At 42.9% G+C, this 17,051-nt stretch overlaps 1 protein-coding gene across 3 annotated transcripts in view; it reads left to right on the top strand.

Annotated features, from left to right (window-relative positions):
- The window catches only part of igsf9ba (immunoglobulin superfamily, member 9Ba), a 74,308-nt gene that overhangs the window by 44,864 nt on the left and 12,393 nt on the right, over window positions 1-17,051 (top strand). For all 3 annotated transcript variants that reach the window (XR_007113394.1, XM_047594503.1, XM_047594504.1), the window contains exons 5-17: window positions 335-452; window positions 4,131-4,272; window positions 5,668-5,813; window positions 7,024-7,166; window positions 8,309-8,449; window positions 8,532-8,651; window positions 8,783-8,933; window positions 10,996-11,119; window positions 12,278-12,453; window positions 15,130-15,356; window positions 15,540-15,624; window positions 15,710-15,871; window positions 16,369-16,414. Coding sequence is in view for 2 of the 3 variants with exons in the window: in XM_047594503.1 (XP_047450459.1) it covers window positions 335-452; window positions 4,131-4,272; window positions 5,668-5,813; window positions 7,024-7,166; window positions 8,309-8,449; window positions 8,532-8,651; window positions 8,783-8,933; window positions 10,996-11,119; window positions 12,278-12,453; window positions 15,130-15,356; window positions 15,540-15,624; window positions 15,710-15,871; window positions 16,369-16,414 (1,781 nt within the window). In the remaining variant the exon portion in view is untranslated. The remainder of the gene's footprint in view (window positions 1-334; window positions 453-4,130; window positions 4,273-5,667; window positions 5,814-7,023; window positions 7,167-8,308; window positions 8,450-8,531; window positions 8,652-8,782; window positions 8,934-10,995; window positions 11,120-12,277; window positions 12,454-15,129; window positions 15,357-15,539; window positions 15,625-15,709; window positions 15,872-16,368; window positions 16,415-17,051) is intronic.

Genomic DNA, 17,051 nt, shown 5'->3' with positions numbered 1-17,051 from the left:
TTTTTACACATTACAGAACGCAGAGCCTGAAAGCCCCAGAGCAACCACTAAGGTGATAGTAGAGGGGGGGAAAGAAAACTCCCCTTTAACAGGAAGAAACCTTGAACAGCTCTTATGGGGGGATCCATCTGCTTGAGGCCGCCCGCTAGAGACGGGGAAAAAAAAAAAAAAGAACAGCAGAAAATAAATTCATACACGCACCTGGTGAACGCACACATGCAGCATATAAACGTGATGACGCACAAACGATTATGTGACAGTAGGTGATGATACTTGGGAGACTGGTAGTGGATAAGAAGGAACGTCAGAGGTTTCATGTTATCCATTTCTGCAGGTACACGATGGCAGTCTGACCATCCTTGGCATCACCAGAGATGACAGAGGGGCGTACACATGTCGAGCCTACAGTGACCAGGGAGAAGTGCTCCACACTACCCGTCTGTTGGTTCAAGGTAAAGTCTCCTGTTGTTGGCATTTCTGGATTATGAGATTTAAAAAAAAAAAAAAAAATGTACAATTCTCATACGCTCTACCTGCAGACTAATGTTGCTTGTTACTTAAAGCGGCTCTTTGGTGGAGTGATGTATGTAACACACTGCCTGGGTCTGTATCAGGCAGTCAATAGCTCAGTCTGGGGCCTCTGCACGCGCACGTGAGCCCTCGTGCACGGCCATGTGTGTACAGCAGGATCTGTCTGTGAAGAACGTCACTGTCTGTCTCCGGTCCATTAACCAGGCTCTCTGCTAGACACAGATCAGATAGATGCTCGTGATACCAGCCTCCCGTTCCTACTCCTCTCTCTCTCTCCCTCTCTCTCTCTCTCCCTCTCTCTCTGTCTCTCTGTCTCTCTGTCTCTCTCTCTCTCTCTCTGTCTCTCTCTCTCTGTCTCTCTCTCTCTCTGTCTCTCTCTCTCTCCATACAGTGTGTATTTAACAAGCAACTGAGCATCTCGCTTTTATGGTAGGGTTTGGTTTATTTTTAACGCTTGATTTCTGTAGGTGCAAACACAGCAGAGGAATTACTATTCTCCTCCTTTGCAGCAGAGTAAATGTCGACACACACACACACACACACACACACACACACACACACTGCAAACGCACATTAAGCGGCGGCTGTGAAGAGTGGGAGCCGGTGATGCATGTGATGCAACCGCATTAAGGCTTCGGGCCTCCAGCTTAACCACCAGCTCGATACTGGCTCCTTCGAGCACGGCATGCTGCAGCACGGGCTTCTCATGTGGGAGGCGTCCCATGGATAAAACTTCCACTCTTCAACTGACTGGGTTGTGGCGTTTGTTGGTTGGTTAGTAGAGTTTTGGACGTGTGTCAGGTTTTTGAAATTTAATTAAAGATTTTGTCTTTATGGCCAAATATAGCGTGTGAGGCTGAAGTTAAATTTCCAGTGTAACAAGAAAATTATGAAATGTTTTGCAACTTAAAGTCATTATGTTTGCAGTAAGGTCAAAGGTAGTCTGACAGGGAAAAGCTGCAGAAAATACAGAGATAATTCCTACAACTTCAATCTAAAACTTCTAATGTTCTTTACAGACATTTGATTATCTATGACGCAGTGCAACCCAGTGTGAGCTGCTACCTCAAACTGACACACTGCGTCTAGAAATAAAATATAGAGGGTTTAAAAAAAAAAGAAAAAAGAAAAAACAACAAGAACAAAGACACCAGAACCAGGTCATCTCTCAACTTCTGTAAAAGAAAATGAACCACCATTCATCTCGTGTCAGGATGTTGCAGAAGAACAGACACTTCAAGTGTTGCATAGAAATCTGATGTTGAGAGAGTCCAGCTCATCAAAGCTGATTGTACGCTACATAAAAAGGAAGTGTCCATTAAACACCCAAAAATAAATCCATGTGGATGAATAGGTCGGTGTATGTACGGCGAAAAAAAACAAACAAAAAAAAACAGGCTGAAGTAAATCCAGTGCTGGAGAATACCAAAATAAATATCAGGGCTTCTGTGTTTGGTTTTGTATCTATAACAACACGCTGAGGAATAAAATTTACATAATAAGACTTTTTAATGGAACCACAGAAAGAAGTATTTATTGTCAGGCTACTGGAGGTTTTCATGTCATTTTGTCCACCTCTTTCACCAGGCTGCAAGGGTTAGAGTATCTTAATCTCAGCCACCGATAACCCCGTCGACCTCTGTCATATTAATGCCTGCAGGACGCACAAAGGAGGCCGATCTGTTACACCAAAACGTGCACATGCAGAAATCTACAGTGCAGTAGTGAGAGAGCCACAAAGACAAAATGTTTTCTCTGAATATTGCCTCATGGAAAAAAAAAAATCGCTGCGAAATAAAATTTGTGATTACTACTCACATCCAGAGCAATAACACGCAGACATCTGAGGAGTCCTGATTCTCACTGCGGTGATCTGCTTTTAATTGTTATGTGAGACGCTCGCACGGCGCCGCCGGTCGCCTCCCCCCGCCGCCCGCCCCCCCACCACCTGACGCATAAAGCCGTGCACGCTGAGAGGAAAATAACCAGGAGGCTTGTATCTGGGCCCGCTCATAAAAGACAGCTTACCTTTCATGGCTTCTGCGGCTTTATTGAGAGTTAAGAGCAAACCTGGAGCACCTCGGGGGGTGAAGAGGTTACTTATGTGAAGCATGCGTGAGCTGCAACACCGACTACTATTAAGGTCACAATAGCTGGCTGCTCACTGTATTTTACATCAGGCTTTGGTGATGTATTGTAAATAATACTCAGCGTGTGCTTTTCCTCACTCTGATCTGTTCCTGAAAGAAGAAAAGTTGACACTTCCAGAGAGAAAGCAGCGCGGCCTTGAATATGTTGTAGAGTTAGTTTTGCTTCGACGCTCTGCCCTTCGACACATTCGAGCACATTTTAAATTTTTAACACTGTACTTAAGGAAACCCGGTGGAGCATTTCTGGCAGTTATTTTAATGACTTAAAGATCCCGGGTTGCACTACGTTTCAGCAAAGTGTTCTGAGTGTTAAAGCTCGGCTTAGTCTCCTGCGACGGATCTATGCGGATGCTACGCCGCAGCCTGCTCTGTTTGTTGCAAGCGTTCATACTTGCGCGCTGAGTCGTTGCCATCGTGCCGTAATTGCACCGGCTAGTCAGCTGCCCCGGGTTTCTGTTTGAAACTGAGCGGCTCGCGTCGGAGTTGGAGTGAATAAGTGTTGAGCAACCATCACTTTTAATGAAATCACATCCGAGTAGACGGTGTGTAGGAGGACGAAGGCCGGAGAGTTTTCTGTGCTTGTCTGGTCACTTAGAGACACGGAGAAGAAAATGCATTTCGAGCCAATTATTGCCGCGCAGTTTCATTTCTTGGGGGGTGCGCGTCCCGCCATTTGACGAGTCGATTCAACGCTGAAGCGCTCAACTAGCTTAGCTTAACTAATGCTTTTCGAGTGGGTACAGTATTTGTTGATGAGTTTAATGTATTTTTAAGTGAAATGGTTGAACTAAATACAGCCTGGTGCTTCTAACATTTAGTGATAGATAGGTTAATGGATTTTAATCACTTAAGTGTGCACACCGGATGTGGTATACTGGGCTTAACCAGGCTTTAAATTAAGTTAAATACGAGTTAGCGATGCAAAGGACGCACTGCATACGTACTTTTGTAAATTTGCTCATAACACTAAGTCTGCAGATGTTGATTACAATGTTTATTTTATTTTACTAGATAATACTTTAGATTCCAATCCAATCTTATTTTATTTTATCTTTCCGAGTGTTTACTTTTATGTGCAACGAAGCTACTGTGACAAAGTAATTTCCCTCGTGGATCATTAAAGCCTGTCTAAGTCTAAGTTATGTTTTAGATGCTGCATTTTTTCACTTGTAGGCGTAAAAGCTGCACTTTATGGTCGAGGTTAGAGACGTAATGGCGCGTACAACTCTTTATAGCTGGTGGAGAACCAAGATGGAGCTAAAAGTCAAGGACTTAATAATTTAAAACAAATAAATCCTAATATTGGTCCGTAATTGCTGGATGTGTGAAAGAAGCTCTATACCAACATGTTACCCGTTTCAACTTGATGAGGTTTTGCAGCTTTACGGTATTAAAGAGTTTTCGTACTACTGAACAACACCTGTGACGCTTGTTTTCTGTTTCCCTCAGGGCCTCCATACATCGTCTCACCACCCGAAAACGTCACTGTAAACATATCCCAGAATGCACTCTTCACCTGCCAAGCAGAGGCGTATCCCGGCAACCTGACCTACACCTGGTTTTGGGAAGAGGATAACGTCTACTTCAAGAAGTAAAGTTATGATCGAGTTCACTTCTGTACTGTAGCGGCAGTCGCTCTCTCCGAAGTTAAGACCTGAGAGACTCGGTTATTCAGATCACTGCGACACAGGCCTTCACCCCAGAGCGTTTGTGTCTTTTGTGCACATTGCTGTGTTTTATTTTGAGTGACTGCGTCCCGTCCTGCTGCGACCCCAGAGGGGAGGAGGGGTCCGTCCGCAGCGTGCCAGGCGAGCTAGGTCTCTCTGGTGGTCACATGACTCGGTTCCTTGTGTCATCTTACGCCTCTCATGCAGTGATGATCTGAAGCGTAGCCAGGTCCTCTGCGGGCTCCCTGGAGCAGGTCTTTAGAGTCTGAGAGTGGTTTTTACAGCGAGCGAGTGACAGGCAGAACAAGTGGGAAGGAAGTGGATGTGGTTTTGACTGGCGGTGAAAACAAGTGTCTGAGGGACGGCAGCAAAGGAAGTATCCCAACTAATTTCAAACAGTGGTGTCAGTCTCAGTTTTCTTTTGCAGGATAGGTGAGATTCACTTGAGAGGACTGTACGATATTTAACCGCTGTCAGAGTTTGTACATGGAGCTGTGCGGCAAGAGAGAGGAGCCGGCACTTATCAAACCCTCTAATAATTAGATTATTTAAAAATGCTGTAAGAGCAATCTGCTGAGTGATTAGCAATCTGCTGAGTGATTAGTCCAATTTACAGCAGAGACTTCTTGCATACACACTTCGCACAGATTATGAATTTAAATACATAACTTATCACATATTTTATGGAGGTAACATTTCATAGTTGCCTGGATTTCTTTATTAGAATATTTCCAATATTTTTATTTAATCTATTCTTTATCAGTCAAGCCATATTCCTTCATTATAATATTAAGTTAAAACTACTGCTAACTATCTTAACTCATCTGTGATGCCAGGAAGTGAAAAATGTGTTTGTAATCCATTAATAATAAGTCGATTTTTAAGCAGCTCTTTTCCAATCAGCCAAGTCGTTCATTTTCTGTCACTAATCTGTCTTTAAATAATTAATTAATCATTTATAAAGCTAAAATCTGTTGACGCTAATCATGAAATAAAGTGGTCCTGCTTTATTTAAAGATATTTTCAGTCTGAGCTTCTCCTCGGCATTGTGAATGATGAAACATGGTCAGTTGTATTAAAATGTGTTGTATTTAAATGTTGTGATGGTGGGGGGAACATGAAGTCTGCATTGGTTGGCGATTATGGCAGATTTATTTGAATCTCTGCGCTACTGTGCTCTTTGGATCCCTCTCAGTTGGCTGCTGGTTGACTCTCTGCTGCTCTCTTATGGCACCCTGGTGTAACTCAGCAGCAGACGTGTGCCCTGTCCTGTTGGTGTGTTTCAGCAATGTGACAAAACATCTGTGTCTTCATTGCAGTGACCTGAAGCTGCGAGTGCGCATCCTCATCGACGGCACCCTTATCATCTTCCGGGTCAAGCCGGAGGACGCTGGGAAGTACACCTGCAGTCCGAGCAACAGCCTCGGCATCTCGCCCTCGGCGTCGGCCTACCTGACTGTTCAGTGTGAGTGTTACCGTGGCAACAAAGTGGATGGGGGAGGGGCAGGGAGATGGCACAGCGCGGCGAGCTGTGCGAGGAGAAGGGAACAGCAGCAGCAGCAGTATGGAGGCTGCTGTACTATTTGGCAGCGACTGTAACGCAAAGTAGCCCTCTTGAATTTCAAGGTCAGACGATACAGGGAGGCAGCAGAGGACCCCCCTTCATCGCTCTCACTGAGCCTCTGTGACTGTTTCCTCATTCTCAGTGGGTTTTAAGGATCGAATTATCATCTAATCCGACTCCAGCCCCGTGCCTGTGCACAAAGATGGAGGCAGGCTCGTCCTCAGACTCCATTTCTCCTGGTCTCTTCCTCAGTCTGGCCCAATGCTACACGAAATGGTGACGTCCCCGTGCATCAGCTGCTACTGATGAGAGATGAACGCCACTCCCGGCCGTGTGACGTTTCATCTCCAGCCCTCTGTGTGGAGAGCTAATTTGCTCCCAAGTTGCTGCTGGTCATTGATTATTGTGCTACAGTATGAGAGAGAGAGAGAGAGAGAGAGAGAGAAAGACAGAGAGGCAGAGAGAGCTGGGGGGATTCGCAGCACTGCAGCCACTGATTTCATCACTGGCCTCAAATACAGCTGACCAAAATGAAACCGGTGGCCCAGACTGCACATGCATAGCAAACTCTTGTCTTTATGTGTTAAGCATCAGCAGCAGTTTTCTGAGGCTGCACAGAAAGAAAATTCATATTAATGTTGTTAAAAGAGGGAACTATGCATTGAAACCACCTCATACAGTGGTGCTGTAATGCTGCACCACATCTCGTGCATGTGCAGAGCTTATGTTTAAAACTCTCTTGAAAGCTGTAGCCTAATCTCCCTTCCTCTTAATTCCCCTTTCAGCGCCCCTTTTTTGTCCAAGCACGGAAGGTTTCTTTTCCATAATGTCCCTCAGTCTTGGAAAATCCTTTGTAAAATTTATTTCTCAAATATTAAATCTGCTATTATTTTTAAACTGTGTATGAAATTGTATTTTTTTTAATAATTAGGTCAAAATATTCGTCATTACGCGGATGACTACGCTATGTTCTCGCTAAGAAAGTGAACTAGACACTGATGTTCTACTCGGACAGTAATGAGCTTTTGTGAAATTTCTCAACACTTTTCATCAAATCTTTTGCTCAGACATGAATGTGCATGTGTGACCCCGGTCTTCTCTTTACCAACAGACCCTGCCCGAGTGATCAACATGCCCCCGGTCATCTACGTCCCACGGAAACTGCCAGGCATCATCCGCTGCCCGGTGGACGCAAACCCACCTGTGACGTCAGTGAAGTGGGAGAAAGACGGCTATCCGCTAAGAGTGGAAAAGGTTGGTCTGATATGTCTCAGTGTAAACATTTAAGAACAGTTATCTTCATTTCCCTGTGAGGCCCTGGTTGTGGAGCTGTTTTCAATTTCAATCTTGGTTTTATTGGATCAGTATTTGAAATGTTTTAACAGCGACTTATTTAAAGATGATTTATTTCTCTGAAGTTGGGCGTAAGGCTTTAAGGAATTATTACATTGTTGGGCTTCAGTTTCAGAGTATTTGTGTATTTTTTCAACTTTTTAATACAGAGAATCAAACACAAGTGACTACAATAAGAAAAAAAAGTCACAAATCACAAGTCATGTGAGTAGATTAACACATTGAAAGCACCATACAGGGAGAGCAGTACTTTCTCTTCACCAATAGTTATTTTAAGTCCTCATTTACCCTGTACCCAACTACGTGAACAGTTTTAATGCTACTGCACCATTTTTTTCTGTGATTTCTTTCAGCGTACGTTTGCATTATTTTGTTTGTGTACGAAAAAGCAGCTTCTCTCTGAGGATGAACATGCGTTTCAACCAAAGACACGTTTCCCTTTCAAATCTTGTAGACCTTATATATTTAATGTGTGTAACCGATTGATGCCCAAAGACAATAAACTAATAAAAAGGTATAAACGGTCTGAAATTTTATCTAAATATTTGTGGCATAACTTTGCTTTTTACGATCCACTTATGCTGAAAACCATTAGCTAAGGTGATCAAGCTAAATCTTCCTAATGTTGCCTACTTTTAAGACAGAAGATACTTTTAGGAAATTCTCCTCAACTAGGATTTCCAATTACACATATGTATTTGTGCTGTATTCTTGCATTTCTGCATTTTTGGTACTAGTTAAAGATCTTTGTCCTACTTCCACCGCAGTCAATTTTCACTCACGCTGTAAAGCAATTAATTAATACAGTAGCTATTAATGAACTTTATTTTGTCATTTCAGCGTTGTCTTTTAAAATGTTGCCTCCTAGACACCTAGCGCTCTCTTCAGAGCTCTCCGTCTGTTGCTCTATTTATCTACTTTCTCTGTCTGCATTAAATAAACTTATTAATCTTAATCGTCATTTAAAGGAATTTGGGAGGTCTTTGTTTTCTTGTGCAGTTCAAAACATTTAGATGCCCCCCCTCTCCCTCTTTGACTTGTAGTACCCCGGTTGGAGTTTGATGCCAGATGGAAGTATCCGGGTGGCTGAGGCAACAGAAGACTCCCTGGGCACCTACACCTGTGTGCCTTACAACGCCCTGGGTACCATGGGCATGTCCCCCCCTGCCACTTTGGTGCTAAAGGTACATAGCTGCTCTGATTTTATTTGGTATGTTCTTTAGTTTCTGAGTGTTTCCTCTCATTAGTTTGTGTATTTTTGTCAAGGATCCCCCTTACTTTAATGTGAGGCCTGGGGGGGAGTACCGTCAGGAGGCTGGGAGAGAGCTAGTAATCCCCTGTGCTGCTTCTGGAGACCCCGACATACCGAGTATCACCTGGAGAAAGGTGCCGTAGATAAAACACAAGCCGTAACAAATCTCTTGAAATCATCACCTGTGTTTTTATCTTTGATGACCTCATACATGTGTTTGCCGACTGCTTAACCGTGTCCCTGTTGATGTCCATGTCCGTTGAAGGTGGGGAAGCCAAGCAGGAGTAAGCACAACATCCTACCCAGTGGCAGCTTACAGTTTGTGTCCCTCAGCAAGGAGGACCACGGGGAATGGGAGTGTGTAGCCACCAATGTGGTCACGAGCATCACTGCCAGCACGCGTATCCTAGTCATCGGTACAGACCGTCTGCACGGCGCTCTCAGTTTCCTCTTCACTTATTCGTAGTTCTGCTTTTGAGTTTCACTGTGATCCCGCTCTGCTGTGTGGTTTGAGTGATTTGCTTGGAGGAAGAAGAAGAAGTGACCCTCATCCCTCAAACTCACTCCTCACCTCCACCCCACCCCCCTCCCCATGGGCTTGATTAAAGTTTAATTTGATCTAATCTGTAATGGCTTCATACAGTTAATTCAAAGTCTACAGAGTACGGTATCCATTCCTTTTGCTAAAATACCACCGCCTTTGTCTGCTGGCTGAGAGACGGAGGACGTCTTTTTACCCGGATATTGATTGACTGGAGTGTTGACAAAGACAAAATAGAGTTATCAAGTTCAAACTGGGCTTTTAAAGGTCCTGACTCACAGCGATTAAATTGTTAGGTCAATCTTTATATTGTTTATCTCATTTAGAAAAGTCAGAATGCGTTTGAAAAGATGCAAAAATCAAATTGCACCTTTTTGATTCTATTATCTAATTATATGACTTTACCCTTTTCGTAACCTTTATAATCTGTAGTGATCCAAAATTGATATTGTGGCTCTGATTATACCTTTCGTTTGCGACAACGCCTCTATGGCTGTAATAGCAGCCATTTTGTAAATTGCACAGAGTTTTAAAACAGCTTCGGTGATAAGATAAGTATGGCAAGTGATGAGTATTACACATTTCTCTAAATATTGGGTACATTTGTGCCTTTAGTTGCAGATTCTTGTCCAGGCTTTTAAAAAAAGACACAAACTGCTGAGTAATTTAGCCGCTAATATGGTACAGAACTGTAGTAATGGAAGTGGAGTAGTGGAAAAACATTTGTAGATAGAGAGACTAGTTGTGTGCTATTTTTTTTTTTTTTTTTGGCAATGTAGACAAGAAACCGGAAGAGAAAGACCCAAAAAGGCTTACATGTTAAACACAAGAGTATCGTTTTAAAAGTTATTTAAAAACAATACTGTCTTATTAACAGACTTTTACATGTACATGCTAGACTAACACAATTCTTGTGCCCATTTTTACTAAAAATTAGCTTAGCTTAGCATAAATACTGAAGTTTACGAAGTAAAAAAGAATAACTGTTGTGTTTCTTCTAAATATAAGAAAATAAATTTAATTAAATTATGCAACTCTTTTACTATGCTATGCTACCTTAGCAAATCTAGCTTAATGTTGCTGTCTTCAAATAGCGTCAAAGTTCCTAAAAATCATTTCCAGAAATGGCAGAAAAGTGCACTGTGAGTTAACATGCTGTAATTTAGTCAGATTAGGTTTAGTCATTTTAAAATATGTTTGAGTTAAATATTAATATTTGCCTCCTCTTTTCATTTCCTGTATTAGCCTATCTTGTTGTTAGCTGGTAGCTCTTAGCCTCGGTGAGTTCTGGCCGGCAACGGTTGCCTAGCAGCATGATCACCACATAAACACGACTTCCCAGGAGGCCGCAGGTTCCACCTGAAGGCAACAAATTTCACAAACAGATCCATAAAAGTGAGCTGTGAACTGTGTGAATGTGCTGGGCTGTGAGAGGCGAGCAGGTCAGTTTAGGCCCGCGGAGTCGTTATCTGGCTCCCTCTTGAGTGTCAGCCGGCAGGTGTCGCAGGCTGCTGCAGACAGCTGTGCTCCTCAGACCTCGCTCAGGTCTCCTGTTTGTCCTGGTGAGAAGCAGCTGGCTTCGGGCCACGCCGCACAGCTGTTGGGTGGGTGGGACGAGCGGAGCTGCAGACAGCTCTGCCGCTCTCCAACTTGACCTTACGCCGGCCGCCACCTCTGCCTGCGTCACATCACCGGCCGAGCGCTGCCAGACGCGTGACGCGGCAACGTTGTCAGGATGAAAACACTCCTCATTTGCATTGTTTGACTTCGGAGTCACACATGAGAGGGAAACGCTCATATAAACAGGATATTTACAGCTTAATTACTTCCCAGTGATATTAAATAATAAGTGAGCATGGCTGTATACTTGATCAGTGAGTGAGTACATGTGCATTATATATTTATGCCCACTCTGTCTCTGTCTCTGAACCACTCAGGCACCAGCCCACACGCTCCTGGCAATATCCATGTACTGCCCTCAACAACCTCTGCTAATGTGTCCTGGGAACCGGGTTATGATGGCGGCTTCGAGCAGACTTTCTCTGTGTGGTACGGTCCAGTGTGAGTGCTCTCAGTTTACTTTGAAAACAATGGCGGCAGCCTGGCGAAGTGGAAACACCACATGAAGTTATCAGCGCAGTTTGATGTGCAGCAGGAGCCCTTCTTCCACTGATGATGATGATGAAAGATGAAATTCAGTCAGAGGCTCTCGGCAGAATTGTTTTGACAGCTCATTTCTCTGGGTATTTAGTTTATGTGAATAATTCATGATGCGTTCTGGGAACATAATGGAGCGTCACTGCAGAACAATCCCAGCCAGCTTCATACGTGTTCACTTGGTCAGAAAAGAGATTATTATTGACTTTTCAATGCATGAAATCAAGACAGGGACATCATATGGGGCCGAAACTTTAAAGATGCGAGTCAAAGTTTTGTAATTTCCTCAGTTAGAGATAATTATATATTCAGTTCCTTTCATATTGTAGAGGCAAACACATTGTGGTCCAGTGGAATGTAGTATTATGGATGTAAACACAACAAAATAACACTTTTATGGTAGAATGGCAGATGCACTTTCTAAATTATAGTGTTGTAATAACAAAATGTAAATATAAAGGCTAAAATTTAGATGTTTTAGCGTCTTTCTTTCTGAAGTGGACTGTTGAGTTGTCTTAAAGCTTTAAAGCTTCTGACTATAAAAAATTATTTTAAAAAATCCAAATTGAGACAGTACAATTTGACTTCACACATCAAATCATTTTCTAAAAAAAAAAAAAGATTGTAGTGATAGAATAAAATGAAAAATATATTGCTCAAATCTTTACAAAATCAATAAAATTATGGCAAAAAAATCCACACATGAATAATAATGAACCAATCAATGGGATGCTGTGGAAAAATTAATTTAATAAAACACACGGTTAAAAATAGAATAAACCCTGGTCTAAAGGTTTAAACCTTTTCTGCTGGACTCTGATCCTTTGAGCATAAAATTAAAAGCTGCCTTATCACAAGTTTTCCTCAGTCACTTTAAACAGATTATTAAAATTAAGACTGGCCCAAGTCCTTCAGGTGCTTTAAAGAGGTATTATATGTTCTAGCAGGTCTTAAATTAACTGCAAAATGCCATGTGATTAAATAAGACTTTTTTCATCATGATACAGTTTTACCTTAATTGCACTGTATTTATTATTCTGTTTGTCTCATTCCCGTCCCTAGGTCAAAGAGAATGGACTACGGTCCTCACGACTGGCACTCGATGCCGGTTTCTGGTGCTCAGACCTGGTTGGTGGTGCCAGGACTGGAGCCTGGGACAGAGTACCAGTTCAGTGTGCTGGCACAAAACAAACTGGGCACGGGCCCATTCAGTGAAGTTGTGACAGTCAACACTGCAGGTGGGCACCGCTAATCAAAGGTTGTTCCAAACATGTTTACTGCTTCTTGACTGGGCCCGCTGAGGTGCGCCGAGCTCAGGCTCTATTTATAATTTTAGAACATGATCAGTCTCCGTATGGAAAACGCTGCCCTCTAGTGATGAATCAGTCGGTGTAGATTTTCTCCAAAAATCCTTTTCTCTTTCCGCCACTTTCACTTTCACGGCCTTTCTTTCCCAGATTTCCGAGTTCAAAGTTTTGCATTTGCACACTCACCTCAGTCGCCCTCTGTAACCTGTCTGCGCTCCGAGCTTTGAGCTTTTTAAACCCTGGGTGTCACCTTTCAGGCCACATGTGATGTATCCTGCTATGTTTGCTTAGTCTGTGAGCCTGAAGGTAACATCTGAAGACAGGAATGAGGTGTGTGTGTGGGGAGGGGGGTCGGGGGTTACTTCCATCTGCTCCTGCTTATTTAATTTGATTTAGAAGGGCATTTCGGCTTCTTAATGTTAATATTTTTCCAAACAGATGCTTACTTGAGCCATTTACACACAAAAAAAAAAGTATGTGGCACCAATATCCTTGTAAGATGCAAAGATGCAAATAGTAATTAGGTTCAGACATTATTGTGTGAAGCAAGAAAATGTTAGAAACTGAATTATTATGATTAAATTGTTTTGCATTATTTTATTATCTTATTTTATTATCTTCTCCACATCAAACAGACTGGACAAGATTTGCACATATATAATTTTTTTTTTAGCAGTCTCCTCTCTAATTGCCTAACGCTCTGCTGGTGATTAAAACTGCTCATAAATCAAATCTTTCTTGTCAAAGGGTGTTGTTTTGATAGATAAGCCAATGTTACCACCCAGGTTTAGTGACGATATGATCAGGCCAGTCACATGTGATCTGGCAGTCGGTGCACAATGGCCTGAGATTATCAGGCAGGAAGGAAACATGCCGGACTTGAAGATTCACGTTTTCATTAAACGGCAGACATGTTTTAATTATCTGCTGAAAGTTTAATGCTGGCACCGTTCCATTTAGGTGTGTCTGCAAACCGTCCTGCGATATAAATACCAGTGGCCTTACTAGCCCCACCTGTGTTTGACAAGTCAGCACGTTCGCCGAGAGAGAGAGAGAGAGAGAACTATTTTTAAAGAGCAGCTCGTCAGTGAATTCGGCTGAATGCGGGAGGCTGAAGCTGAACTGAATGTGCGTCGTGTTTAAAATGAATGTCTCGGCCAGAAAGGGGGGAAAGGAGAAAAGTTCACGGCTCGGTTTTTGCGTCGTAACATCAGAGGGAGCGGAAGTTTTGCACCTAGTTAGATCCCAGCTGTTTTTAAACCTAAGTAGCCATGAAACCGACCGGAGAGTTGCTCAGTAAAGAAAACATGATTTTCAAAGACTTGCCCGCAGTAACGTCTTTGCATTCACGGCTGCGCTTTGTGCAGGGTAAACACAGATTCTGCTCCGCGTTGCCAACAAAGAAAAGCTTCCTTTCATTCAACAAAGACTAAATGAGGCTTGGAAAGCTCTGACCTCATTCACACATGTGAGCCAGTAGATTGATGGCAGTGGACAAAAGGGGTTCTGCTTTGTATTTAACTCAAATATAAATGAAATATCAAAGGATTATGAGATACGTTTCAAACGTAAAATGAGCAGTAGTTATGGATTGATTAATTGCACATGCGAACAGACAGTAAAGGGTCTTTTTCTCCAACGTTGTACGGAAGACGGGAGCATTTCCATGGGTCTTTTTAAGGAAACTGTGTCAAGTCACTAAAAAGCTGATGAAATGACCTGCAGTTTCAGTTTTCTTCACCCCCGTGCGATTGTAAAGTGAAACTGGCTGCGAGTATTCACTGTGAGGTCAAGCGGTTCAGTGGTGAGGTTGCATATTCAGGGAGACGTTTGTTTATTCAGTCTGAGTGACTCAGATCATTTATGATGTTTAAATTAAGTAAATCGTTTTAGACTCTTGTCAGTTTTAAGCCGTGCTACGTCTCAGCTTTTGTCCACATGGAAGTACCTGAACTACTAGTCGGGGATAGCAATGAAATTCTGCACATCCGTTTCCCTTAGAGGATGAATTCTCCTTATTCTGCTCACCTGGTGTTACCCCGAGAGCCACCATATATTATATGACTTTGGTGCAAATGCTCTTTGCTTTTAAGGTGCTATATAAAAACTTAGTGCAGCATTTAGGTGTTGTTGCATCATGGGAACGCAGCAACTTTGAGATTATCATTTATCCTGTGAGACACAAAACTTTGTATAAACATACACTGTCCACACGTAATCCCTTCTTTAGTGGCTGTCTTACATTTTTACACAGCCATGACTTTGACATATGTAATTTTATTGGAAATATCTCAGCTACTATTGAAGAAATTGGCATTTAATGTGGTACAAATATTCATGGTCCCCAGTGAAGGTATTTTAATGACTTTAGTGGTTGCCTTGCTTTTCCTTTCACACAGTCATGAAGTTAATTTATTGGATGAATTCAATGTTCAGTACATATTCTCCTTTGGATGAACTGTCAGATCTTTGCTTATATACTTTGTACTTTATGATAATGACTGTTGACACAACCTTCATCTGCACTTTATTACACTCCCAGTAATCATTTAAAGTCTCAATTTTCTGTATGAGTTAGTTTCCTCTAAAGTGAATTCTGGTCTGCAGGCTCTCCTCTGGGTACCCCAGAACCACTGGTGCTTCTTACTCCACCACGGTGCCTCACAGCCAATCGCACGCAGCACGGTGTCCTCCTCACGTGGCTCCCTCCATCCAACCACTCTTCGCCCATCGACCGGTACATCATGGAGTTCCGGCTCGGGGAGAGGTGGGAGGTTCTGGACGACCTGATCCCCTCCACTGAGACTGAGCTCATAGCCAGAGACCTCGTTCAGGTCAGTTGACATTTCAATGTGGAAACTTGGCCGTGTGTGGCTGCTAGTCACAATATTTCATGGTGAAAACCTGCAAATTAAAGTCAGGATTCCACATTTTTAATATTTTATTGCTTTAAAATACAGTGCATTCAGCTACTGAGCTGCTAATGAGAGATTGTATTTGCTGTGTCTTTCTCACAGGAGTCCTGGTACGAGTTTCGAGTGATGGCCGTCATGGATGACCTGATCAGTGAGAGCAGCAATGTAGTGGGAGTGTCTAGCACAGGTGAGCGTCTCCCCGTTTGGGAGCACATTCGTGTTTCGCGTTTGCACCGCCCCTTTTCGTGACCCCTCTCCGTCCGCCCCGTCAGATCCCTTCCCTCCGGCGGAGCTGCCCGACGAGGGGCTGGCGCGGCCTGTGGTGGCAGGTGTCGTGGCAACAATCTGTTTTCTGGCAGCGGCAGTACTCTTCAGCACTCTGGCTGCGTGCTTCGTCAATAAGCAACACCGTCGCAAACTCAAACGTAAACCAGGTTGGTCTCCGTCTTCACTACATCTACGTGTAGTTCTTGTCCGTGGATCTTGTTTCGGACACAAAATGGTCACGAAAGAGACAGAAAACTAAGATGCTGCCTATAAATTGGGTTGTGTTTAAGACTTTCACTTGTGATATTCACCATCCCACAGGTGAAACTTCCCGTTAAGGTTCAAGTTCTTAAGTTGTAACGTGTCTACTGACGTTTTCAGAAATACAGGGGTGAATTATTAAGTTAATATATTGTAATTTAGCCTTTTTTTGGTCAGAGGCTAATACTGATATTCCCAACTACCTCATCAGTTCCTTATACCTTTTTATTTCCTTGTTAGCTTGCTACGCTGTTCCAATGTTGCAACTGCAAATTCACAAGTTTAAGTTGAAGGTAGCCAGAGCTACATTTTCTGGTGGTTACCAGGGCCTTTTTCTCTTTATTATGTCCATGGAGGTTTTCAGAAAAGGAAATGCTAAATTTAAATGTGTTTGTCCTCTCAGATCCTCCCTTGTCGGTGACACACTTCAGGAAAAGCATTGAGTCGCCGTAAGTAAACGCCAGAGCCCCTGCAGTCTGCCAGAGGTGGTCACTACTGTTCATCTTCTCCTACACCTTTTCCCAGTTCCTTGTCTTGCCACGCATGCTCCGACAATAAATAACGGAAGGAAACTGCAAACAAAACGTCTTGGGGGGAAAAAAACCTTTCAGAGCCTTATTAGTGGAGCTGGTTATTATAGCATGGTTTCTCTGGTGATTTTAGACGGGCGGTAAATTGGCGAGGAGAAGCCCAGGTGAATGACTAACGTGAAAAATGATAATATGATCGGGCTGTTTGGAGGGTGTGGAAGAACATGTGCAGCAGCAACCTCTATCGGATCATGGGCAAATTAAGGAGAGAACAAAGCAGCAAAGTCAGCATTTTAAGCACATTACCCAGAGTGCCCAAGCTGCAGTGTGTGTATTGATTTTTGATCCATCTGTATTCTTTAACCTCAAACGCTGTCTGCTTTCTGCATGATTCTGAGTGTTAAATTATGCTGTTTCTTTTTTTGTTTTTTTTTATTTATAGCTGCACATTTAATGTACAGTAAACAGCTACGTGTGTGTACTCGTTTGTCTGTAAACCTTGTGTACATGTATGACTGCATTTCAATCCCAGAAGAAGCCCATCACTGACAATAAT

The sequence above is a fragment of the Mugil cephalus genome, chromosome 9, assembly GCF_022458985.1.
Source record: "Mugil cephalus isolate CIBA_MC_2020 chromosome 9, CIBA_Mcephalus_1.1, whole genome shotgun sequence".
NCBI lineage: Eukaryota > Metazoa > Chordata > Actinopteri > Mugiliformes > Mugilidae > Mugil > Mugil cephalus.
This window is presented reverse-complemented; position numbering and strand designations above follow the sequence as displayed.